A 25,861-nucleotide genomic window follows, 5' to 3' on the forward strand; every position below is an offset into this window, starting at 1 on the left:
TAATCAACATCAGTTTATTCATTTTAAGAGACGAGCTCTAAAACGATGACTTCAGGAAAAAAAAGGGAGGAAAAAAATTGGACAAAAAAAAAAAAAAAAAGAAAAGAAAAGAAACAGAAAAAAAAAAAAATCAAGTCATTAGACAGCTGTGGTGGTTCAGGCCAACAGAAAGACCAGGCTAAAGAGCCTGAGTCCGACCCAAAAGCCCACTGACACTCAACACTAGTTCCCTTTCTGGGAAACAAGGACCCGTCTCAGAGCTTGTAAACAAGCAAGTCCTCTCCTCCTGACTTCTTGAGCCTCCTGGGTCACCGAAAGGAATTTGACTAATCAAACGCCTGTGGGTAAGAGAGAAGGCAGCCTGTCACGTGAGAACGGTGACAACATCGTTCATATCCATGCAGCTTCCACTGTCATCTCATATAGGCGCTGACGCGCTTTGAAAGACACGAACAAAACATGGAACAGTTTAAAATAGCATCTCTTCTAAGCCCATGCAGGACCAGAAAGACATACCAAAACATGAGCTTGTTCGACCCACTGTAGACCACTGCTAGAAAACGAGCCCCCCATCTGCCTTGCAGCAAACTCACACCCACCAATCAATTAGGAATTTGCCATTGATTAAATATTCGATCTCACATAGTGCTTAACATCTCCAGTAGCTCTGACAGAAACAGTGCACAAAACACTCACTCATCACAGTGTGTGTCTGCCGTGTGTGTGTGTGTGTGTGTGTGTGTGTGTGTGTGTGTGTGTGTGTGTGTGTGTGTGTGTGTGTGTGTAACTGATATGAGGGCGCAAGGAAGTCAAGAGGTCATACAAATTAGGCAGCGTGTCCCCCATAGTCTCTCATTGCATGGTTTAGCTGCGATTGCTTCTACTGCAGATCTTTAAAACATCAGTACAAAATATAGATGGTGACACATGTAGAAAAGAAAAAGTGGTCCATGAGATTCTGATTAGCCTCAGAACGGTGTTTTCTGTGGACACAAAGGGGCCTCTGCTACTTTCTCAGTTGGCTGAGGGGCATTTTATTCTTTTATATGGTTCTTACAAGAGAGTATGATTCTATTGCATTACCTTTAGAATACACAAGAGGGCACTGTGATGACTCCCATAGACATTTACATGGGCTTTACACAGATGCTGCCTCTCTCTTACTGCAGATGGCTGCTTTTAGAGTGAGCTGTACCAGGGCGCAAGCCAACCACAGAGTAAATGAGTCTGATGTTTTTAAGCTTTAAGGCTGGCACCTTCACGGCCCGTTTCCATGGCAACAGACGTACGCACCAGCAGCACCTCAGACGCCATGCTATGGTTGGTCAGTCTCCTGTAGGCCAGTCCTAAGCAGGCTCTCGGGGTCGGAGAGGGCACAGTAGAGCGTGTAGCCCAGCTCGTCCACTTCCAGGGGCGTGAGCTCGCAGAAGAGGTTGACCCGGGGGTAGAGAGCGCAGGGCAGCCGGCCGGCCTCCAGGTGTCCCACCAGCGAGCGCAGCAGGCTGATGAAGCGGTCGGCCAGCGCCTCCTGCGTCCAGTCGCCCTCGTGCTCGCTCAGCAGCAGCAGCGAGTTGGTCAGCTGGCTGGCGTTGAGCCTGCCCAGCGCCGGGTTGAGCTTGCACACGGCCTTGGCCACCTTCAGGCAGGCGCAGCGGCAGCCGCCGTCCTCCTGGTCCAGCGCGCGCAGCCGGGCCGTCTCGGCCACGCGGAAGCTCTGCCGCCACAGGTTCTCGTGCCGCTCGGCCGCCAGCCGGTGGGGCTTGGCGATGAGCGACGCGCCGTCGTCCATCACCAGCAGCGGCAGGAAGTCCACGTAGAGGCGACGGTCCGTCTCGTACTGGACCTCCAGCGTCAGCGTCTCCGACGGCACCACGGGCCGGATCACGTAGTCCAGCACGCTGCCGATGGCCGGCCAGTTGATGGTGCCGGCCACCAGCTTCTCAAACACCTCCAGGACACTCTTGGGGGAGAGGTAGCCGCCCACCATGCAGCGGTCCCAGTAGCTGCTGCCCCTGGGGAAGTACTCCAGGTTCTCCCGCCGCACCAGCCAGAAGCCGGGGACGTTCATGATTGTGTCCTCGCCCGGCACCGACGACCACAAGTTCTTCTCCAGGATCATGGGCACCATCAGCTGGGCGTGGTCGGCGGTCACCACCTGAGACAGATAAGGATTAGACAGGTGCTCTATGGACTGGTTTGGGCTGCATTTAAAAAGGGTATAATGTGAACTTAACAGTCAATGTAATGAAATTAAACTCTCCAGAAATCTCCATGACATAAAAGAGAAGCATAGAGTTCATAAAAGCATAGTAGTAATACAAGCATTGCTACTGAAGATAGGCAAGACAGGTAAGAGTTTGACAGGTGCTCTACAGTACTGACAGGTTATGGCTACATATCTACCAAACAATGTAATGGAAATAAACGGCTCCATTTACAGAAATCTCCAAATGTAACCGCAGTCCGCAGCGTAAAAGAGAAGCATAAAGTTCAAAACCGCATAATAGCAATAGCAGTGGGACACAGAAGTGGACGGACACAAAAGTGAGAACAATATTTTGTTTCTACAATTCTACATGGGAGTGGCTGGCTACAATGCAAAATCGCAATTCCAGTGGATTGTAATTCAATTTTTGATCATATTGGAGTTTCCTGTGAACAAAACAGACGTAGTGAGTGAATTCAACACTTCCTCTTCAGCGTGTGGTCACCAGCCCTCTCCTGGCGTGCCCCATCTCCACAGACTCACCTGGAGGTCGTCGTAGAGGCTGCCGCTCAGGTACATCTCGCGGAGCGGCATGTCGGGCAGCTTGGCGTGCAGGAAGACGCGGAGCTCAGAGCAGATGTCCAGTGCGGCGCGGCGAGCCACGGCCTGCTCCTCGGCGGGGATGGCCACTCGCTCGCGGAAGAACGCCCACAGGTGCTCCTGCAGCGAGAGGCGCATCCGCGCCCGCGCCAGGCCCACCTGCTCATGGGCATTGCGACCCGCAGCACGACGCATCAGGTCTGGACACCGCGGGATGGTGAGAGGAACCATGCAGGTGTGGGAGGGGAACAGGGGACAGGAAGTCATATTATGTACGAAGTACATTGGTAACTGAGACATAGAGGAATGATCAACACCTTCACTACACCAGCATGTTAATCTTGGAGTAGAATTCAGAGAGAAGAAACAGTTGATGTTACTGGCCTTTATTTAGTACCTAATTATGATCAAACCTTGGAGGCCATTCTGAGATCAGCTAGGCCATCACCTATTCTAGGTCATGATAACAGACTGTTGCATTAACCAGTCAACTGCAGTGAACTCACTTTCTACTTAACACACACACACACTTGCTCTTGGGATGACATTAGTCAGTCACACAGCCACATCAAATGTCAAATGAACTTAAAAACCACAGGACAACGGCCGTAGTAAACATGTTTCACAATTAGTAAAGCGAGGCCAAAAACTTGTCTAAGTCTCATTAATACAACTAATACTTGTCTACTGGAATGAAGCCAACGGGTACTTTCTAAGCTTGTTCAATACGATTAAAGGAAGACCACTACATCAGCTTCTGCTGTTCAATTTAAATACATGAACAAACTACAAACTATCACATGAGGACACTATTAAAGATGAGCTATAATAAACATACTACCATAAGTGCTCAAACCAAAGTCTGTGGGATTGAGGCTACTTCGGATGTTTACAATGGTGAGGATACTACAAAACAAAGGGCTATTTCTATAGCAACCAAAATAGTCAAAGGATCACCCACCATAGAGGTAGTACAGCCATCCCCCTGTCAGTGACAAGACAATCACCCATTACACCACCAATTCAGATGTCAAAAACAATATCAAGCTGATATGATTATGCAGCGGTCATCTCACTGTGGTACTTCCAGAGGTTTTACAGTCGTTTTCCAGCTTAATCACTGACAGATCCGTCTGGTTCACCTGCCTGGCAGCTCACCAATGACCTTTCCCTGGTTCGCCTAGAAGCTCACCTGGCTCAAAGGAGTTGGCAGAGGTGGGCAGCGTCTGCAGCGAGCGGCTGACCGTGGACTTCATGTCGCGGTTGAGGGTGCGTGGAGAGGACCCCAGCCAGCTGGGCTCCTCCCAGCTGCGTTTCCCCGACGGCTCCAGCTTCGTGGGGCTGGATGGGGCACTGATGGCCCGGTCATACATCTGCAGAGGGAGCAGAAGCCAAGGGTGGGGGGACGGGTTTTACAACAGGAACAAGAAGATGGAGGAGGGGTATACATATATGTGTTTGGTGTTTTTATTATTATTACCACTGCTTTATTATTATTCTATGTACTATGTATTTTATTTCTTATGTAGGCATTTTGTACTCTGTTGTATTATTATTTGGTATTTTGCTATTATTCATAGGTAATCATTTGTAAAGAACTTTGGGTCAACCCTGTCGCGTAAAATGACTTGGATAATGAAACACTGGCAGGAGAAGCTATACTGAACATTGATTGATTGATTGTTTGATACATTGATCATGTATGTTTCACTTTTACTAGTGCTATGAAATTATTATTTTATTTTACTCTATTTATGTAATTGTCTTATAAGCTGGGGACCCTCCTGTGAGTCTGAAATAAAGATTAAATTGAATTGAATAATCCAGATAACCGGGCATGGCAGTTTAAGAATGTTGTGTTGTGCCATGTAATGTTGTGTGCACTGGTGTGGGGAGGGGGCACTCACTCGTTTGACTGCCAACGTTGCAATGCCCAACATGGCTGCCCCGCCCACTCCGAGCACCAGCTTAGCATTGGAGAGGACAAAGTCGATGGCAGTGCCCAGGCCATTGTCATCTTTCTTGCCTTTCCGATCCCCGTTCACTCCTGCCATACCTTACTCACCCCGCTCTGCGTGAAAGATAGAAAGATAGATTGATAGAAAGAAAATAAAAGAAAGTGGTAAGAGAGAGCGAGGGGGAGAAGTATGAGAGAGAATGAGGCAGAGCAAGAGGCAAAAGATTAAAGGAAAGATTAAGCCAGTGTTAGATATCAGTTAAGGCGGTCAACCAGATAAAACCAAGAGTAGTTCAAAGAAGAAAGTTAATTAACACTAAGTCTACATTTCGCTAATGTCGTCATCTCTACCAAGCTCTGGGCAACACACTGCTTTAAGCTGCTTATTGGCCTGAGTATGTATGGCTATCTTGTACCAATAAGTAGCTCAGTAGCAAATCCATCGATAAACACTGAGTGTGGTTCCATGCAGCCAATAAACGGTTTCGAATCAGTTTATTGAGAATAAACCGAATATGCCTTTGTCTTGTAAACACCTTATTCTGATTGAAATAAACCGAAAAAGGCCATATTCGGTTTACTAACACCGGTTTATTCCTGGCATGAAAATGTGCTCATTGGTTAGTTAGACTATCAGCCAGTAATATGTTAATCCTCAATTGATGTTCATGGAGACACTAATGGTAACTTATGATATCTTTCCATCATAAAAATGAAATGTCAATTTCATTTATGATTTTTAACGATTATGAAAACAACAAAATTGAGGTAGAATGATTATTTCTGCAGTATTCTGTTTTGTAACAACATTTTGTCGAGCACACCCTTAGCTTTACAGTGGTAACTGTTGTATATTTACCTTTACAAAATGTGTTAAATAATCGTTATCTCCATATTGACCAAATAATCGATTATGATTTTTGCCATAAGCAGACCTAAGGTTGGGGTTCACAAACATAAAACACTGCTACCAATCTTCTTGGGGTGGGGAGTCTGAAGTAATTTAGCACACTAACTGACTGCTAGTCCATTTTACATACAGTCCTTTTATGCACTACAAAGATTCACAGCTCAAACTGTAACTCAATTGGTAGAGCATGATGTGACCATTCCATCTACTGCTTTATGAAGTCCACAAATGCATATGATCCACAAATCAACGATCCCAAGCCCAAACTAATGAACCGCACAGAGAAATTAGACACTGACAAAATGAAAAACGTATAGCTTCACCGGTAGATCAGAGTGCTATCAACTCCAAGTCCAACTTGGAAAGCATGGTGCCGACACAACAGTAATGGCTTCATTACTCAAAGAGCACACACACACACACACACACACACACGCAGTATGTACAAAAAGATCTGTTTTATACTTTACGTTCCTTTGGACAAAAACTGTTCCCTAAATAGGTGAAGTGATAAAAGGAACAAAGGGTGAATAATAATTGACCATGCCTACCTGGTCACGCACTGGCCCCCCCTCTCTCTTTACACCAGCCCCCCCAGACGGCTGTTGAGGAAGAACTGGCCCCTCTTCAGCGCGTCCTCCTTCTCCTGTGGGGCGGACAGCGCTTGGCAACGGCGGAACTCACGGGCCACGGCGCGGCGGTAGTAGTTGCGGTCAGTGTACTGCAAGTGGCGCCCTGCGCGCAGCAGCGCTCTGTACAGCTCCAGCACGGCACTGCGAGACCAGCCGCCCATCAGGGACAACGCTACAGCACGGCCCAGACACACACACGCAGGCCCCTGATGCACAGATGGAGGGAGACAGGGAGAGGAGGGGGTGAGACGACATATGGGAGTGAGAAATGATGATTGGAGAAAGTTTAGTTGGAGAATACTATCTGACAAAGAGAAATCTCAGATTTTTGATAAATATGAGAATACATTATAATGAAGGACTACAACTCACTAAAGGAAGTCATAGGTCATATCATTAAGCCATACTGGACACACACAAATAAGCTCCACAATAACTCATCCAATCCATTTAGACTCAAATTCAATGTACATACGTAATGAAAAGTCCATGACAACATGTGAAATTAATAAGGCTGACTGCTGGCAGATTACAGGCATAATTATTCTTTATGTCAAAAACATGAATACATGAATGCCATAAAGTGATGGACTCTGCTGATATTTTTGTGGTTTCCTCAGTGATAGAATAACTTTTAACAACACAGCCCCACCAAACTGCACCAGAACAGAAAACCATAGAGAGCAAATGGTTTAGCCTATGGCAACAGCAAACTACCATGATGAAAGAAAGACTGAGGTGAATTGACAGATGACATAACCCAGCTATCAGTAGCCACAGTTTTGCAACAACTCGAATAGCTGAGCTTGTCAATGCTGAGAAATAGGTGACTTCCCAATTTTGCCTAGCATTGCTAAAGCCATTAGTTAGTCTGTATGAGGGACCTCTCGTGCCAGTCCAAAATAACTAGAACTTTAAAACGCTTTCACTTTCACCATGTCGTAAATATCAAAGAGGTATCAATATGAAGCTGTCGTTATCTAACTCAGCTCAAAAATCAAACTAATAATCAATCTTGGACTCAAAGATTTTAGGCCCAGCGACTGGTTGAGTAACGTCAAGGCGTGCCAGTGCCAGACACTAACTAATGTTACCAGAGGAGACCGAGGATGACCGCAACAAACAAGTTAATGGTATTCAGAAATTACAGAGCTAGCACGCAAGCTTGAAAATAAACTGGTGTGAGCGTCAGGCTAATCAGAATTCTCTTGACTCCTGTGTCTGACAAACCATACGTAGCTATGCGAATTAGCTTGCGGTGTTTTCTGATTATCATGCTGTCATAAACCGTGTAGCTATAGATGGTAAATAACAACTACTGCAAGCTTACGCGGGGTGACCCACGAACACTTGTAGAAAAGACAGCTACAGTTGGTTAGTCAAGGCTGGCAATGTTGGATAGGAAGACAGCGTTGACGTTGGCCAGCTAACATTAGCTGAAAGCTACATTCATAGCATCATCAGTGACCTCAAGTTTAAATGAATATACATACATCAACCACCAGATTTAAGGAATTACAGTTCCGCAGATGCAATCCTATACATACGGATACGTACGTTTAAGAACCACCTTAAAGAAAATGTCCTTGTACTGTTACTGTTCCACAAAAATAAGGCTCTCCCTCACACCGGGGTCATAAGAAAACTCAGACCGGAAGATGATGGCGGCCTGATATTCGCAGAGCACAGATCACATCCGGTGTTTTTATTTGGCTCATTCGACTAAATGCAGCGCTGCGCAGATCTGGCTGGCAATGGCCTGCCCTATGGTAATAGCAGAGCCCGTTTAGACATGCTCTGGTAATAGCCGATAGCGACTTGCCTGTAGCACGCTTTACTGTCTATGGTCGCACCTTCTGAGGAACCTAGCTGGTACTACGTGCAACCTGCTCGTCTGTCGAATGAGACTGGGCTGCTGGCTGAACATGATGCATGCTGTACTTAACACGATGCATGTTTACATTGTGCAAAGGTCCAGCATGCATTACGTTTAGCCAGATTTGTGCCTATAATGTAATACAATACACTCACATTGTACAGGGGTAGGCCTACATAGGTAGTACAGGCTTTTCTCTAGGAAGAAAAAAAAATAGGAACAGTAAAGAAACAACAGTAGGCTAGTCTTTTGATGCCACACGAGTATGGAAGCATATCTGAAGCAAATCTGAAAAGTGACAATGAAATCCTAAAATCAATTCCAATAATGTTGGTTAAAAAATACCCCCGTTTTTTTTTTTTTTTTTTTTTTTAACCAACATTTTTTAATGTTCAATCTGCCAAACGCATTGCAATCTGTCAAGCCACTCGTCAAGGCGGGAACTAGGCTACGTCACTTCCGTGTTTCCGTCTTACCCAGTTAGCGCTTGCAATGTAGTGCGGCAGGTTAAGTCCATATTCCAGGACAATCGTTCACGTTGAGATACAAGCACCAAAATTGGCATGAATAATCAGTAGAACCTACTTTTTGAGGAAAGCACATTAGCCACCTGAAAATCCAACATGGCGGCTATTCTTCAAGATGGCCGCCACATCAAATGTAAGAAAAACGTTTTCTGCTGTAGAACTTTAATGGCTGGGCGTTTTACATGATCTAGGCATCAATTTGTATGTATTTTAACATGGCAAAAAAAATGGTGCAAAGAAAGAAATCTATTTAAAGGCTAGTTTCCAAGATGGCGGCCAGAAATAGTTGGACTGCACTCGAAAATCGTTTATCGAAGCTCACTCTCAAATATCGTTGATCCTCTTTCTCACTCAAATATCATTTATTCTCTCTCTCGAATATCGATCAAGGCCATACTTCTTTAAGTTGGGAAGACTGGTGTGAAAAGAGGCAGATGAAGAGTCCACATTTTCAATTCTGGGAGCTTGTGATGTCAATGCAATTGGTGATGTTCTCTTTGATCAGGTCTTTTAGAGAAGCAAACTTCACTTTGTATTGTCAATCATTGTCTTCACTCATCCCCTTCTTCTTTGCAAACAATGTCAACTATGCTAGATGGCTTTCCATACACCTTAGAGACCTGGTCTCTTTACAACAAACACATCCTCAGTTGGTCAATGAATTTCAGCAAGGGAACTTTGCTGAAAACAGAGTTTTCCGGATTGGCTTTTGATCAAGCCCATGAACAGGCCAATGCAATTGTCAAAGGTGATGGTGGTGCCATTGGAATAACTGAGAACCCATCAGCCCTAATGTGTGTCTGACAAAACCAAAGTACCACCTAACTGGAAAAGCTTCCTGCGAGACAGTGACAACAAGACTGAACTTTTTGGGTTTCTAGCTTACCTAATTGTGACTTGGTGTCCAGACAATGGGGTAATTGTGACCAAAGAAGAAAATGTTCTTTGCATAAACCTGACAGCCTGGAAGGCCTAAGTCTTTGCAACCATGAAGAGGCTGACACTAGAATCTTTCTGCATGCCCTTCATGCAGTTGCGTGTAACCTGCACTGTGTTGAACCTGTGCGATTCAGGCCTGCACACGCCCGGACTTGAACCTGCGAACAGCAGCACCTTGGATTGGGAGTCGAGCGTGCTGACAATTGAGCTAAAAGCCCAGGCTACTAGCTTGCATGCCAGCAGCACACTTGAGGCGTCGGGGAGTGAGGTTTACCAACGTTCCACAAACACAGCTAAGCTACATGCGCGCAGAAGAAATCTGTGTTGATTAAGGCCTGTGACACGGATATTCTTGCTATTGCACTCAGTGTTTTTGGGACTCTATGGGATGCAGGCTTAGAGGAGCTGTGGATTAAATTTGGTCATGGTAAGTCTGTCAGATGGCATGCTTTTTGTCCATGCCCTCACTGGTTGTGATGTTGTGTTAGCCTTTCGTGGTAGAGGGAAATGGACTGCCTGGCAATCCTGAGAAGTATGCCCTGAAGTGTCTAATCATTAGTCTAATCACTGGTGGGTATTGACTGAGCTTCTCATATTGACTGAGCTTCTCAAAGACATATCTTTGAGAAGCTCAGTCAATACCCACCAGTAATGGATGATGTGGATCTTAGCACACTTGAAGTTTGTCATAGCAATGTACAACAAGAACAGCACTGCTAATGGAGTTGATGGAACAATACTTGACCTGTTTGCACGGAAGCAGAGGTCCTTTGATGCCATTCCACCAACAAGGGCATCTCTTGCTAAGCATGTGAAGTGTGCAACCTATCAAGCTGTCTGTATCTGTATATGGCAAGTATATATCAAATGAATATGGAGAGTCCTGCCAACTGGGGTTGGAGGAAAGAAGGTGACATTTTGCAAGTAGTGTGGATGACACTGCCCAGTGTTTCCCACAGAATTGGATTCAATTTGTGGCGGTAGCTGACTTGGACAACGGGGGCTCCTTGGGACAAGCACTTTTGAATTTTGGAAAACACTTTTCCATTTACATCGGGATTTTGCAAACATTCAGTGTCATTCAATAAAATGAGCCCTTCAACGAATTGACAAGCAGCTGTAAGTAGGCTAAGCATGCTAAATTCGACATCCAAACAGTATTCTAACTTTAGCTTTGAGATACTGCTTGATTGCATAACTTAACTTAGTTTAGTCTCTTCAATGTAGCCTACTATGTTGTGATAAGATCTTAGCAGAGTTAACTTAAATGCAGCAGTTTTGAACAAATTTATAGCATGGTCCGATGCTAAAGCGGATTTAATAGCAATTTAGCCAGACGTCTTCTATGTGGCAACAACAATCCTTCAACAATCGTGAATATTTTGTTGAATGCACATGCAGAGGAGGGGCAGCAGGCTACGAGAGAGAGCGGGGCGGGGCAAGGAAAGGCTGCGTGCGTAAAAAGCGCAGCTCAATGGCAATGCAAGGATTTGATCTTATATATTAAATTGAACATATAATATTTATATGTGGCGGTCGATTTTTATTGTGTGGCGCCCCGCCACAGATTGTATGGAAACACTGAATTTCATCCATGGGGGGGGGGGTCTAAAATGTAGGTTATGTGTACATTTAGTGACTGTATACTCATTGGCCTGTAGATGGCGGTGCACACATATACACATGCACACACACACAGGCACGCACATACTATCGGTATCGGCAATTAGAACGGCCGATACATAATTACAAATTCAGTAGGATTAAAGGAAAGCCAAAAATATTCATTATCATCATCATGGCTGCATTTCCAGTATTGGCGATACATAGTCGTTTGTCCACTAGATGGCGCATCGTTGCAGTGAGACGTAATTTTGTTGGAAGTTAAAAGTGGGTTGGAAAAACAATGGAGGCTTCCTACAAGGACTGTAGTTTACACCGAGAGAACGCCTAATAAGGATAGGGCGATTTCCACATGAAATGTAATTCCCATTTCTTCTTGAAGCCGAAATAAATCTGAGAATGTTTATCGGACATGCTTGGTTTGTACTGCAGGTAGGCTACGTTAATCTTATACAAGTTATATCCTAGGACGTAGGTAAAATAATGTTAGACTACCGTTAGCATTGGTTGAGTGATGGAGGCCAATTTGATTATTGATGTATTTGTAGAAAATCATAAATGCGGTTATAGGCTACCAAGCAAATTGATAACAGCACTAATTGTATCTTTCGACTGTCACCTCATTTGCTTATGACCATAACCTAGGCTACTAACAGGAGCTAAGTGAGTTAGCCACATGGCTATGGATAAATCTATTGCCTATGGCTATATACCGTGAGACGCTTTTTGTTTGTTCGAAGTGCGTGTTTAGGGTGTGAGAGGGGAGTTGATGTGCTTTGATTCCAGCTTGTTAGTTGTAGTCTTTGCGATTAAAAACATGTGTGTGTGTGTGAAGTATCCAAACAACGATAACGCTTTCATTATGGCTGTTTAAGCCACAGACCTTGAGCTACTGTACAGTGGATTGGGTTCCATTTAGAAATGTCCACTTCAATTGCGCTTTCCGTGATTTACACAGCTGCGTGAAATATACTGATATGCAAAACTATTAACTTTTCGCCAAGAGGTGGCAGCTTAAGTCCGCTTGATACTGTAAGCCATTGGTTCCCAAATGAGATTTTATTTGGGTCGCCAGCATAGCCTAGTGACAATTGAGTGTTGTGTAATAGGCCTAGCATTGGGCCTACCTTATATAGTTTGTTAACAGTCACGGTTTTGTCATAACTCCCTCTATGCATTTTTGTATTTAGAATAGCTCTGAAACCGGGGGGCGAACACGTCGCAGGGGGGGCGCCAGTGCGTGGATATCTCAATCGCAAAATTAAACAATATTTCTATTGGGTGCCTACCATGGATGAACCCAGCCTGATCTGCCGGCGATTTCTTTTTCGACTTCTTAAAAGATTGAGCTTAGTCTGGCGAAAGCCACAGACTAACCATGGACCTCATAGTTGCAAAATGCAAGGGAACATGAATCAGCCTATTATTTGCACAAACAATAACGGACAGTAGCTCTTCAACTTGGCCCATTAAAATGTGTATTAACAGTCTAGCAAAGCATTTCATGAATGCCCTTTTGGACATGTCAGTTATTTGCACCACTGGGTAAAACTGCATTTTGTTTTATACTACTGGTATTTGTGCATAGACAATAAAGCTGAATATCATATGAACTAGATGACTAAACTTATGAATATGTAGAAGAAGAAACATTCACAAAAATCCATGACATGACCTCTCTTCTTGATAGCTATTGAAAACTGCATGGAACTGACAGGGATTGTTTTGTTTAATAATAATAATAAATAAATAAATACATTATGCTGCTGCTTTCCCAAATAAAATGTAGCCTAGGTGTACCTTTCATCAGTCCAGTTGCAATGGATGGACTGTGATGAATTGCACTACTTGTGATTGTTTAGAGATTTTAAAGGTTTTATAACAATGCTACAAATTGTTTGGCAAGTGCTACAAATCTATTCACCTTTGCAGCGCCAGTAGGCTACTTTGTGTGCGGCCGCAAACACACATTCCAAACAAGCAGACACAAAAGTTTCAAGAGTGGGGGATGGAGTAGAAGATGGAGACAAATTCATTAATATGATTTATTTTTCGCAGCATGGATGTACAGGACTGTGCGGCGGTCATATTTTGTACCACTAGTTTCTTGTCAATCTGCACTATTATATTGAAAAAAGAACATGCACATGCCCCTGCTGAAGTAACCTAACCAACTTATGTTTTATTAACAAAAAACAATTCAATTATGCTAAAATTAGTACTAAAATATGCTATTTTTCCCATTAATTGCATCTATCTTCACAATTTAACACATTCTTTGACATTTTATCGTAGAATTAGAAAGTCCAGACCCTTTTACCTATATTTAGATATCAAGATCATCAAAATGTGATTATCCAATCCCAAGCCAAGTCAAAAATCAAGTATAATGGCTTTCAATGGTGGCCATCTTGGAAAATGGCGGCCATATTGGATTTTTTGCGTGGCTAATGTGCTTTTTGGATAAAGTGGGTCCCAAAGAATATTTGTGCCAAGTTTGATGCTTGTATCACAAAGTGAACGATGGTTTCACTAATCTGCCGCACTAATGGAGGAGTTTGCAGCTGCACCAGAGCCCGTCTACGGATTATTAGACATTCTCTGGCTGCACTAAGGTCTCTGGCTGATTATGTAGAACACCACCGTGTCAACGAGTCTGACTCAACGGACAGATTACTGAAAATGGACGACAGAGTGGGCTATCTAGCCCTACTTGTCCGATTTGATGTCAACCTGGTCCGTTCAAAGATTTTTGAGGCCTTACAGCTAATTGACAGTTAAATGATGAAAGTGTAGGGTGTTGAGCCTGACCTTAGCTACCGTCATTGGTCGATAAAATCTCAAACATTTAATTGGTCAGTCAGTCACCTCAATAGCGCAAACTTCCTTGTTTAGTGTAAGTTCACTGACGAATTAAAACGTAAATTTCCATGTTTTTGTCTCGGTCGATATCAACATGAAGCTGAGTGCCTGACCTGCAAAGCACTTACATGTCGGTCGCAAATAAAGGTGCCAACGACCGACCTACAGGTAGGCTACACAATATTCAGCAAAGCATCGAACGGCAGCGAGGGGTGAGAGCTCATCAGCTAAAGTGACCTTAACATTACGTCTCCAAAAAGATTTTGATGGCACATCAACTCATAACCATAGACTATAAAAAATATAACATGACTAACACTTCTGCCATTGTCTGAGCGGCCTTCTCTGGACGATTGCTGACCTAGCAACTTTCTAGCTTTGGGTAGGAAACTGCACTTTGGTTATCCCTTTAAACTGCCTTTAAGGGATAGCCTGCACACTTACAACAGCAGATTTCAATAATCCTCTATCTAGGCTACTGTAGCCTACAGTATATGCAGGTGAATTAAATATGTTGGCATAACATAAGGGACAGATGTAGGCCTATTTCTTTACAAAAAAATATCTAATAATAATGGATTGAAAAGATGTAGGCCTAATAATAGACCAGACATGATTGAATAGATATAAGAAAATGGACAACATATCCACATCAGTCCCCATCAACCCAACTGTTTTCACAGGTCAGGATTATTAAACTCTGAAACAGATTGTTCAAAATGATAGAGCTATGCTACTGTAAAAGATTCAGTTTGTATTTTCAGAAACACTTTGGATCAAATTTAGAGATATGCAACATTAAAGATGGGTTGCCATCCAAATATATCTTGCACGTATAGAGCTTGCTTTTATTGTAATTATTGTTTTTGCACATTGAAAACTTTCAAGTGTTCAAAATAGTCTTTTGAGCAGTGTTTTTCTGTTAGCGTTGGGCCGGCCAATCAAGCTCATTATCATACATAGTCACCATGTCTGTTGACCCCCACACACACTTAAGTGTCCTCTTTTTCACAAACCCAAATCTGGTCACCCTATTACCCTACATTATAGTGTCAGTAGGCCTATAATTATCCAAAATCAATCATAAAAGCAGGAAAAAAGGGTTTTAACCACAGAATTTGCTGTTATAAATATTGCTGTTATGGAGTATTAACCTTCATAATCTGCCTCAATTCAACATGCCAAAGAAAACATCCTTTTTTTAAAATTCTGTGTGAATAAACTTGGATATCTGACCAGACTTTTAGCCTACTGTATGTGAACAGTTCCAAAATAGATGTGAGTTTCATCAGAGCTACAGAACGAGCAATCAGATTCAATGTCCCATTTGTACATCTTAAGGAAAGATTTTACTGGATCTACTTAGCCTACCTATTCGTTTAATTCTGTTAAACTAGGATTAGAATTAATGGACTAGCATTAGAATTAATTATGTTTTTAAGGGGGGGAAAAAGATAGGCTACTTTGAGTAACCTTTTTAAACTGCAAATGACAGCACCTTTCATCAATTGGACAAAAAAAAGCCCGAGCTGAAACCTTTTAGCCATGGTCTTCCAACTCTCAATCTCAAGTATCCAGGCAAAAATAAAAAGAATTTGCATATTTGCCCCCTCATCTGTCTCTCACCATCTTGTAATGGGTGTCCCGTATACCTGTTTCTTTACAGTGTATAGAGCTCCTTCATTATCTTTGAGACTAAAGCCCTCTTTCTGTGTACTTAATGAGCTCCCTCTTGTTAGTAACTATACTCACTATAACCACTGTTCACTATAGGCCATAATCCAATATACAGTGTCCTTCCACAGAAGCCAAACTCTTGGTTAAGTGTGATGTGTCAGCAGCACGCTTCAACCAGTCACTTCATTTAAGTATAATCAGGCACGTTCCCCCCCTCTCTATATTACAAGGTCACTTCAAAAATACTTTCCTCCAGTTCCACTGAAGAGAAAATTTTTAGAGCACACCCAACTGCCCCAAGACAGGAAATTGAATTCCTTAATTGAAGTCACTAGGTACCTATTACTACTATGCCTTGTGTTGAATGCAACAAAACTTGTTGTGCAGCGACCAGCTCCGCGTTGTGCTGCCATTTATTTTTGAGCAAGCAAAAGACTGAGGTAAGACAATGCTTGGTTATATTCTTCTCTTTTATTCAGAAGGATGATATCTAAAATACATCTACAAGCCAGGTGAATTTGTTTTAGTTTGTAGATTACCTTCCAATTTTATGTGCAGGGCATGGATTTTGTGCGGGTTTTGTGGATTCATTATTGAGCAAAATTCCTGTACCTCTAGACACAGTCTTTATGTGCTCTAGTCAGACTGAAAATACTTCAGCGCATTGTTAGCGTAACTGATGTGGATGGACCTTGACGATTCAGTGGATGCTTGTGCTATTTAGCCGTTGCTCCTCACCTTTGTTTTGTTCATGGGTGGTTGAATATCATCGATTAGACACCATAATTCATGAGACTTCTTCTCTTCAAGTCCCTGAATTATATTTGTTAAATTTCGGACTGGAGACCTTTGTATTTTATTAAGTCATATTGGTTTGGTCAGAGTCTGAAAAACAATACATGTTAAGATTATGGCTGTATTGAAATTGGCATTCACTGATATTACATGTTTTCTGCATTTTGTTAAAAATTTGTTCATTTTATGATTTTGTATATTTCTGTACAAATATACATTTATGTCTGAAGGCAGAATCTGGAAAGACTAAATACTGAATGCATCATTTTGCCTGAACTATGATGTGATTGTGTGTGAACTAAGTTTGCTGATAACTTTTGTAGGCGTGTGAAGTGTTAAAAAAATGTGCAGTGTAACTATAGGGTATAGTCTATTGCCTGGTCAGTGGTCAGCTTGAACCTTAACCTGGTCTGGTGGTGAGAGTGCTTGAGAAAGAAAAGAAAAGTCTAAGAGCAAGTATTATGAAAAACTGAGGCCTCAACCAATCAGCTCAAATCAAATTACCACTCAGTCACGCACCATGAGACAAGTTCCCATGACAACAGAATGCAAACAACCATTCTATAGTCATCATAGGATGGGTAGGGAGGGGGAAAACAATCAGGATTGACGCCAACCTCAGAAGTCACGTGTGTCAGGGCACATAATAGTTTATCGTAACAGTATATGATGAAGTATGAGATATTTCACTATAGAAAATTCCTGGGATAGAACTTGAGGGCATTTCACCAGCGCAGCTCCCGTTGTGCCACAATGGATCTGTTGTTAGCCCTGACAGACTTTTCTTCTAGGGGACAGTAATGAAGTGATTGAATTTAAGCCACAACAATAAAGTAGAGAAACTCGTGCAGCACGAGAGAACACTCTTAATGGCATTATTATGGTCCAGTTGATGATTGAATAATATGTTCCCCACGTTGCTTGTGAATTAAAAACTGTAAATGTGTGTCCCATTTCTAGTTCTAGTTCTAATGTTTTCTCCTATGGTACTTTTCTGATGGCCTTATGACATTAAAATGACTTATTGGTTTGGTATTCAAGGTACTGTATACTCATGCTGGTAAAGAGTAGAGCTGTAGATTTGTTTTTCTGGACAACTTTGATGTTACATAACTTGTTTGTGGTTCAATTAAATTGGCCATGAGTTCAGTATATGCACATACTGTAGGAAGACACACATTATGTAAGTTGCTTTTTAAACTAAATAAGCCACAGGCTGCACTACCATGTGAGTTATGTTGAGACATTTAAACACAACATAAACCTACAGTAGAACCAATAGTCTACATAAATCAATACGATTTTCGAAGTTGCAGGCACACAGTACAATGTTATAATCCTGGACATCCTGTTATTGACACACTATGCTTCTCTTTCCAGGTAACTTTGTTTGGTTGGTGTCTTGGGTCCTCCCCTCCACAGGATGGCGCTACATGACTACCCCTTACCAGACCTTGACATAACCTTGCAGGAAGCAGGCCGGGTCCTCCAACTCACCCTGAGCCCTGACCTGTACATGCAGTACAAAAATGCCCTCTCCCAGCAGAGAGAGATCCTCCAGGAGGCCCAGAGGAAGCTGTCTGAAGCGGGTTCGGGTCGAGAGAACTGGGTGACGGAGCAGTTCAAAAGCCGCCTGCTGTCCTGTGGCGATGCGCTGCCCACCTCCACTGCCATCCCCACAGTCCTGCCGCAGTCGAAGGCCTGGAAGAATGACACTCAACTGGGGAGGGCAGCAGCACTGGTGTGGGCCATGGCCAAGCTCTACAGTGAACCCTGGCTGGTCGAGGGAGATGTGCCAATGGAACGTACGCAGCAGTCAGAAGTGTTTGCTGCCAGCCGACTTCCTGGAAAGAAACAGGATGAAATTAAGGTGAACTTTGGTGATAGGGCATATGCATACTGATTTACATAGCATGAGGGGGAAATATAGCATATTTCATATTCATGTCGGGTTTAAGGTGAGATTCGATTTGATTGTGATTGAAGTGTCATTTTGATTAACTAGAAGAATCCCAAACAACCATATAAACAACTATTTTGATGTGCATAAGGGCTAAAAGAGGGTGGGGAGACTGCAACATATGTTCACTGCATGATATTGTTTATAAGATGTGTTGTCTTCATGTGAAATACCACAAGGAGGACAACAAAACTGTGGTCATGGGTTGGAGTGGAGAGGGGGAGATAGACAGGGTGACAGTCAGAGACAGAGACAAAGACTGGAAGTAGATATCATGTGCACCAAATTACAAGAGGTTGTATAACACTAGTAATGATGTTCAGCCTCCTTTCATTGTTTCAAAGATTATCAACAGCATTTAATCTATATTAGCATTCATCTTCAACACAACAGTAATTTCTGCAGTTCAGTTATTATTTTGTAATACACTGATACACACAAACACATGCCTTCTGATAAGATGTGTTTACTTGAAGGAGCAGTCAACAATCTATCAACAACAATCAAACAATTTCTGTTGCTCCTTATGATCCTCTGTCTGAACTGTGTGTGTGTGTGTGTGCGCGCTCAAAAGAACTGTTGTGATGTGTACACACAGTCCTGGCTCTGTAAATGTGAAACAAAGTGGCTTGGATCAATCCATGCACTATTCCAGTTAATCAACACATTACTTTAGGTGCTCAGAGGGTGGGGTATAATTTGATTGGCTGTTGGGCTCAAATACTGCTTACAGCAGATTTAAGGGTTGTTTTCCCCGTCGTGATACAGGTTATACAGGTAGCTACTTTTAGCATTAAGGGGATATACAATAATTCAGAACTGAGTGTGTCTTTTCCATTCCAGCTCTACCCAGACAGTGTTCATGCCATCCTCACCAGCCGAGCCGGAGCATTTCCCATACAGATCCTGCACAGGCCCAGTGCAGAGGGTCCTTTCACCGCCTTGTCTCTGGGGGACATATATGATCAAATAGAACACATCAGTAACCTGCCTGCTGCTGGCACAGAGCAGGATGCCTCAGCCATCTGTGCCCTCTCCTCGCAGCCTCGTAGAGACTGGCATAGCGTGAGGGAAAAGATCCTGAAGAAAGGAGGGCCCACCGCGGCATCCCTGGACCTTATGGAAAGTGCCATCCTGGCTGTCTCCCTGGAGGATGGACCAGCACCACCTGACGTGGCAAGCACCCTCAATGCTATCCGACTTGGGGGCAGAGGTTGGAACTGCTTGAGGTTTTATGACAAGGTTGGTAAACGATTCCCTTTTAAGAAACCTAACAGAAAGATACAGAGAGACACTTTGGTGTGGCTTAAAATAAAGCTATTATCTTGTTCCATGGAGGATGCCTTGTTGATTTGCCAATTGATTAGAATCCTAGAGTTTGGATTCTGTTTAGATGAGTAATCACAGCATATTCCTTCAGTAATACTGTGATATTAAATCAAATTGTAGATTGTGTCATATAGGCACACGTTATAATAATCAGATTTAAAAGTGAAATTAATGTCTGACTTAAAGGAATGTTCCGGAGCAAAAACAACTTAGAGTCTATTTCCAGAAGCTAACAGGTTCAAACAGTTGTTTGAGAGCATAATTATGTTAATTGGTGCAGTTTTGAGCAAGACAGCATTAACACCAAATTGTCCTACAATGCAAGTGCAAACAAACTCCATTTATCACCACTGACAATTTTCAAAATAGAATGACACTTTTGTGGTAGTGTGGTGAGGTTCTCTACAGACACATTGAAGTATTGTAAACGTTGTAACCAATATAACTGATCCTGTTCGACGATGATTGGCTAAAAAGCGTTTTTGGGGATGGCTCGAGAAGGAGGCGCTTCTCGAGGGCTGAGGAGCATAAAAGGCAGGCCACAGCCATCCGTAGATCAGATCTCATCAAGGGTACCAGCTGGTAACATCACCTTCACCCTATTGCTTGACAGTTCGGTCTGGACATTGTTTGGGCTGTCTTCTCACTGCAATACGGTGAATAATGATCAACAATCTTCAGAGTCTTCCGTCTACATTGTCTCGTTTGGATGCTTGGTCTAGAGTGCTAATAGCTAAGTGTTAGCTGAAAATTGCTAATTGACTAACAGGATTTGGAAGTGGACTTTTTCCACGACACTCCTTTTCAATGTTAATATCGATACTAGCCTATATTGTCACAAACAGCTAAGTATTCATGCATTTGTTTGAACGCAGACGGCTACTCTCCTATAGCGTTCACAGCTAAGGTAGGCTAAAATACACACCCTTCAGAATTTTTTTTTATTATAATCTTTTGAAACACTTACAACGTTTACAATACTTACATTTGTGTGTGGAGAACCTCGCCACACTACCACAGAAGTGTCATTCTACTGTATTTTGAACCTTGTCAGTGGTGAAAAATAGAGTTTGTTTCTGTCGTGTGTCTATGCCCTTTGCTTGCATTGTAAGACAATTTGGTGTTATGCAAACGACTGTCTTGCTCAAAACTGCACCGATTAACATAATTATACTCTCAAAGAACTGAGGTTAGAACCTGTTAGCTTCTGGAAATAGATCCTAAGTTGTTTTTGCTCCGGAACATTCCTTTAATCAAGTGGACTGAAGATTTTAGGGTAAAAAACTCTTTTATTCTTTACAGGTGGTTAACATGGTGGTGTTCAAAGACAGTGCAGCAGGCTTGCTGTTTGAACATAGTGCTGTGGATGGAATGGTGGCTGGGCTTGTGGCTGAAAGTGTCTTTTATCTGTCAGAGTCACAGAATAGAAACTTCATCCATGCCCAGACAGAGAATAAATCTGTAGCTCTTGACACTAGCTTGACAAAACCCAAACCCTTAACATTTCAATTGGAAGGTATAGCCATGCCAAGTCAACCTGCTGAAATATCTACCCCAGAAACCCACCCTATTCTCACTTTTGAAATGTCGTCGTATCCTGATGTTTTCACCATCCTGAGGAGCCAACGAGGGGTTTATGATGCTTGGGTCAACTTTTCCCTGCAGCTAGCCTTGAGACAAACACTTGGGGAATCAGCTGCAAAATACATCCTTGTCACTCCTACACACATGCGCCATTTCAAACATGGTCGCTGTGATCCCACATACTCCCTTACGTCCAGATCTCGGCAGTTAATTAGCACACTTGCTACTTGCATTGGTCCAGATGGGAATCCTCGGTACACCAAGGAACTCATAGGCTTGTTCCATTTAGCACTTTTTGAGCACAAAAATCTAATTAAAGCCACAAAGAGTGGACAAGGTGTAGGGCCTCACTTGGCAGTCTTGCGTCATTCCATGTCCCCAAACAATCCCTTGAAAAAGTTTCTGGATCCTTTTGGATGTCCGTCTGTGTACCTCACAGGAAAAGACCTAATGGAAGGTGTGGAATGTGCAGTTGGAAATGTGTATGCGCGTGACCAGCTAGCAGTCACCTACCTTGGAAGAAAAGACCGGGTTCGTATGGTCCTGAATGGAAAAGGTAGCTTTGCAAGTATATTGGACAAACTTCACACGAACCTGCAAGTGACACTGAAGCTAATTATGCTCCTGGCACTTAGATATGCTGTTGCTGGGCAGATGGGGGCACTTGAGTGTATTCTGCAGGGGGGAGATGAGTTCAGAATGAATGTAAACACTGAAGCTAGAATTCACAGAGGTCCTAATGTGTGCAGCAAACTACCACAGTCATCGGAGATGAAACCAGATTTCACATTGGTGATTCATGGTGGAGCTGGTGAAGATGTGTCATTAAACCAAAAGGTGGTGGAGGTCCTTGAGTTTGCCCTGGAAACTGCCCTAAGCCTTGGAGCACAAGTACTGAGAAATGGAGGGAGCAGCTTAGACGCAGTGGAGAGGAGTGTGGTAGCCCTGGAGGACTGCTTTCTCTTCAATGCTGGCAAAGGTGCTGTCTACAACAAAGATGGCCAACATGAGCTAGAGGCTTCCATAGTGGATGGTAATGGCAGTAACTCAGGATCAGTGGCCTGCTTGCGTACTGTGAAAAATCCAGTGAAGGCAGCCAGACAAGTCATGGAGAAAAGTGTGCACTCTCTGCTGGTTGGGGATGGGGCTGAAGAGTTTCTACAGGGATTACCAGAAAAAGACAAGCCAGTGGGAGCTGAGTACTTTGACACCGATGTGCGCCATAGAGAGTTGGATGCCAAACTCAACAGTATCCAATCCACCAAAAACAATCACCCACAAACTGTTGGCGCAGTTGCCCTGGATAGATGGGGTAAACTGGCAGCTGCAACCTCAACTGGTGGGCTTGTGGGCAAATGGAAAGGCAGAGTGGGCGACACTGCTGTGGTGGGTGCAGGAGTATACGCTGACGAGAAAGTGGCAGTGACATGTTCCGGTGACGGTGATGTTTTCCTCAGGCAAACCGTTGCTCAAAGAGTTGCTAGTCTGTACAGTCACAAAGGCTACACACTCCAACAGGCCTGTCGGGAGGTGATCTCTGAGAACCTGAAAGGCTGCCAGGCTGGAATCATTGCAGTGGATCACAAAGGCCAAGCTGTGATCGAGACAAATGCAGCTGTCATGTTTGTCGCATCAATGGTCAACAACACAATTCGTGCAGAAGTCTTCAAACCAGCAATCACCTTCTCCAACACAATCTGGGAGACTAATGAACTGGTTGCTTACTTACAACCTGACCCATGGACTCCCGGAGCCACTGTACTAACCCGCAAATCTTTCAGTGGTCCTTGTAGCATTTTCCAGCTTACTGTTCATGACTTCATAACGATGCTACTGGGGGCCCGAAGAGTTGCAAATCTGCTTTGTGAACAACTTGGGGTTCACCGTTGTGCCCTTGTAGTCCATCCCCAGGAAGACCAGCCTGCCCAGATCAAAGTACTGCCTCTGCATGGCCTGGAACCTAGCTGGAGACCACACCTTGCTGGGGAAGAAGAGTTTAACCCCAATGATCCAGGCTACTGCTGCTCTAAGAGTGGCCCACGTTGTAAAGATGCTTACCTTGATAGCATCCAAGCCAAGATACGAGCTAAGCTTCCAACACCTAATGCTCCATCCTGCTATGACTTCCTGGGAGACCCATCACATAACAATCTTTTCTCACGAATTGTACGTGGCGAAGAGAAACAGTGGCGAGTGTGGGAGGACAACAGTCATGTAGCCTTTCTAACTCCCTTCCCCAACACACCTGGACTCACAGTTCTGGTGCCCCGCAAACCACTCTCCAGTGACATCTTCCGTCTAGAAGAAGCAGACTACACAGCCCTCATCCTAGCTGCCCGAAAAGTTGCACAGCTCTTGCAGGAAGGTATGAGGGCCCAGGGAGTGGCTCTCATTTTCGAGGGCTTTGAAATCGATTATGCCCATGCAAAGTTGATTCCCTTAGTGGCTTTATCCTGTCCAGAGGTCACTGCTGTGCCACCACAGTTTTCTCAAACCTACCCAGGGTTTGTCACCTCGGCCAATGGCCCACCCGCATCACCAGAAGAACTCAAAAAGGTCCACACTCAGATCACACAGAACAAAGCCCCAAGGTCATGGGAGAATCCTCAAAGCCATGCCACATTAGCGATAACCAACCAATGGTACAGAAATCTCTTCCAGATCCAGAGCACCCTCTTCCACAGCACTGTAGAGTATTTCCATAACATCTGTCATTATGCTTATGCTTTGACCCCCATCACCACTGACACTATCTCATCCCCAATGGGTCTTGGGTCTGACTCAGAGCCTGTGTTTGTCAACATGCTGGGACAAGATGTCTACTTGGCTGACTCCATGCAGTTTGTCCTTGAATATTTCCTGCGGTTCCAGGAAGGTCTACCCGGAGCCTACTACGTCTCACCCAGTTTCCGGGGAGAAGATCCTGATGCCACACATCTGAACCAGTTCTACCACATTGAATGTGAACTTCTGGGCAATATGGATGCCGCCATATCTGTGGCCGAGAGCTTTGTGGCCCACATAACGCAACAAATGCTGAAGAAACACTCTCAGATCATCCTGAGGACAGCTGGTACTCTGTCCCATGCACAGGACCTGCTGAAAAAGCTTGAAGGGGGGAAACCCCTCCCAAGGGTCACCTTGGAACAAGCCATCCCTATGATGCCATCCCCTGACTGTCTGGAGTGGGTTCAAGAGGGCCAGCCTCAGTTTGGCAGAAAGCTCACTCGGAAAGGTGAGCGGGTCTTGATCGAGAAGTACAGTGGTGTCGTTTGGCTGACAGAAATGGATCACCTTGGAGTGCCATTCTATCAGGCATATGTAGAAGGCTCGGGCAGATCTAAAGCCAAAGCCGCCGATCTCCTGTTGGGACTGGGTGAGACTGTAGGCCTGGGAGAGCGCCACCCTAACTCAGAGACAGTGCAAGAGGCCTTGAGGCACCATGCTGTTCCCGAAGAATCATACAAATGGTACATTAACATGCGACAGGTCGTCCCTTTACGCACCAGTGGGTGGGGCATGGGCACTGAGCGCTACTTATGTTGGCTTCTTCAGCATAATGATGTCAGAGACATGCACATCATACCACGAATGAAAGCCAAGAAATACATGCCTTAAACATTGTTCCCATTCAGAAAATGCAGAGTTTGTGGACAACATGAGTGATATGATAGTTATTTCAAATGTCAATTACACTACTTACACAAATATTTTTGAATCAAAGAATCAGATTTTTAGGCATTGTGATGTTTCAGCCTTTTGATATTTGATTGTTTGTCATAAAGGATGTTTAGGAGGCATTTTAAGTGGATCTGCTAATAGTGATTTTATACAATTTTATTATTTTAGAGCATGCTATGATCTTAGCACAAAATATCCTTTTAAAAATACATTTTAATGTCTTTTTATGCTTTTGATTTTTCCATCTAACTATTTTTTATCTATATTGCTCATGTTTTTTCACAGTTTTTCATTTCATTGTATCTGATTCATTTATTTCTAATTTGCGGATTATCATGTACCTATGAAGTGATTGAGACTTGATGTAATACTTCAATTATTAGTCTGAAAAATGAATTATTTCCAGTCCCAGCTGATAGGCTACTCAGTTTCTAAACCTTACACTATTATTGCTTTTCAACATATCAATGAATAAAGATTATTAACAAAACATTTATTGTTTTTTTTACCTTTTAGCAAGTGTTGGTTTTAGATTTATTTAGTTATTAAATAATTACTACAATTGAATATTAGAAATACAGTTTATATAATACGTACATAAGAAACACACACACACAGTTTGATAGCTGGAATTAAAGTCAGCATGTACTGCTTAAAAAACATCTCACTCACTCAGCCAATTCTTTCCATGTCAGGGTTCTAT

The 25,861-nt window shown here is 43.4% G+C and overlaps 3 protein-coding genes across 5 annotated transcripts in view; 1 reads left to right on the forward strand and 2 right to left on the reverse strand.

Moving 5' to 3' along the window:
- mief1 (mitochondrial elongation factor 1) lies at positions 1-6,326 on the reverse strand. The gene is made up of 5 exons (XM_048244902.1): positions 6,225-6,326; positions 4,714-4,877; positions 3,999-4,179; positions 2,750-3,006; positions 1-2,155 (listed from the first exon to the last, which is right to left on the reverse strand). Exons 2-5 carry the CDS (start codon positions 4,858-4,860, stop codon positions 1,316-1,318), a joined length of 1,425 nt encoding a protein of 474 aa, XP_048100859.1. The 5' UTR covers positions 4,861-4,877; positions 6,225-6,326; the 3' UTR covers positions 1-1,315.
- The window catches only part of LOC125295580 (MIEF1 upstream open reading frame protein-like), a 25,464-nt gene continuing 4,395 nt past the window's right edge, over positions 4,793-25,861 (reverse strand). The window contains exons 1-3 of one of the 3 annotated variants that reach the window (XM_048244909.1): positions 7,863-7,963; positions 6,225-6,511; positions 4,793-4,877 (exon numbers count right to left, since the gene is read on the reverse strand). In XM_048244909.1, coding sequence (XP_048100866.1) covers positions 6,254-6,466 — 213 coding nt within the window. In that variant the 5' untranslated portion in view covers positions 6,467-6,511; positions 7,863-7,963 and the 3' untranslated portion in view covers positions 4,793-4,877; positions 6,225-6,253. Of the gene's footprint in view, positions 4,878-6,224; positions 6,512-7,798; positions 7,964-18,101; positions 18,449-25,861 lie in introns of those variants that run through there. The other 2 variants (XM_048244908.1, XM_048244910.1) reach the window with 2 other exon arrangements.
- si:ch211-256m1.8 lies at positions 18,355-25,359 on the forward strand. Its single transcript, XM_048244901.1, has 3 exons — positions 18,355-18,474; positions 19,408-19,806; positions 21,196-25,359. Exons 1-3 carry the CDS (start codon positions 18,355-18,357, stop codon positions 25,093-25,095), a joined length of 4,419 nt encoding a protein of 1,472 aa, XP_048100858.1. The 3' UTR covers positions 25,096-25,359.

This window comes from Alosa alosa, chromosome 6 (assembly GCF_017589495.1).
Source record: "Alosa alosa isolate M-15738 ecotype Scorff River chromosome 6, AALO_Geno_1.1, whole genome shotgun sequence".
NCBI classification, from domain to species: domain Eukaryota; kingdom Metazoa; phylum Chordata; class Actinopteri; order Clupeiformes; family Clupeidae; genus Alosa; species Alosa alosa.

Excerpts from the sequence above, each read along its gene's own strand:
- mief1 (XM_048244902.1), bottom strand. The coding sequence starts at position 4,860 with ATGGCAGGAGTGAACGGGGATCGGAAAGGCAAGAAAGATGACAATGGC. Across the intron at positions 3,007-3,998 it reads TGCCAACTCCTTTGAGCCAG|ACCTGATGCGTCGTGCTGCG; the intron begins GTGAGCTTCTAG and ends CGCGGTGTCCAG. Across the intron at positions 2,156-2,749 it reads GCCTCTACGACGACCTCCAG|GTGGTGACCGCCGACCACGC; the intron begins GTGAGTCTGTGG and ends TATCTGTCTCAG.
- si:ch211-256m1.8 (XM_048244901.1), top strand. The coding sequence starts at position 18,355 with ATGGCCAAGCTCTACAGTGAACCCTGGCTGGTCGAGGGAGATGTGCCA. Across the intron at positions 18,475-19,407 it reads AGAAACAGGATGAAATTAAG|CTCTACCCAGACAGTGTTCA; the intron begins GTGAACTTTGGT and ends TTTCCATTCCAG. Across the intron at positions 19,807-21,195 it reads GCTTGAGGTTTTATGACAAG|GTGGTTAACATGGTGGTGTT; the intron begins GTTGGTAAACGA and ends TATTCTTTACAG.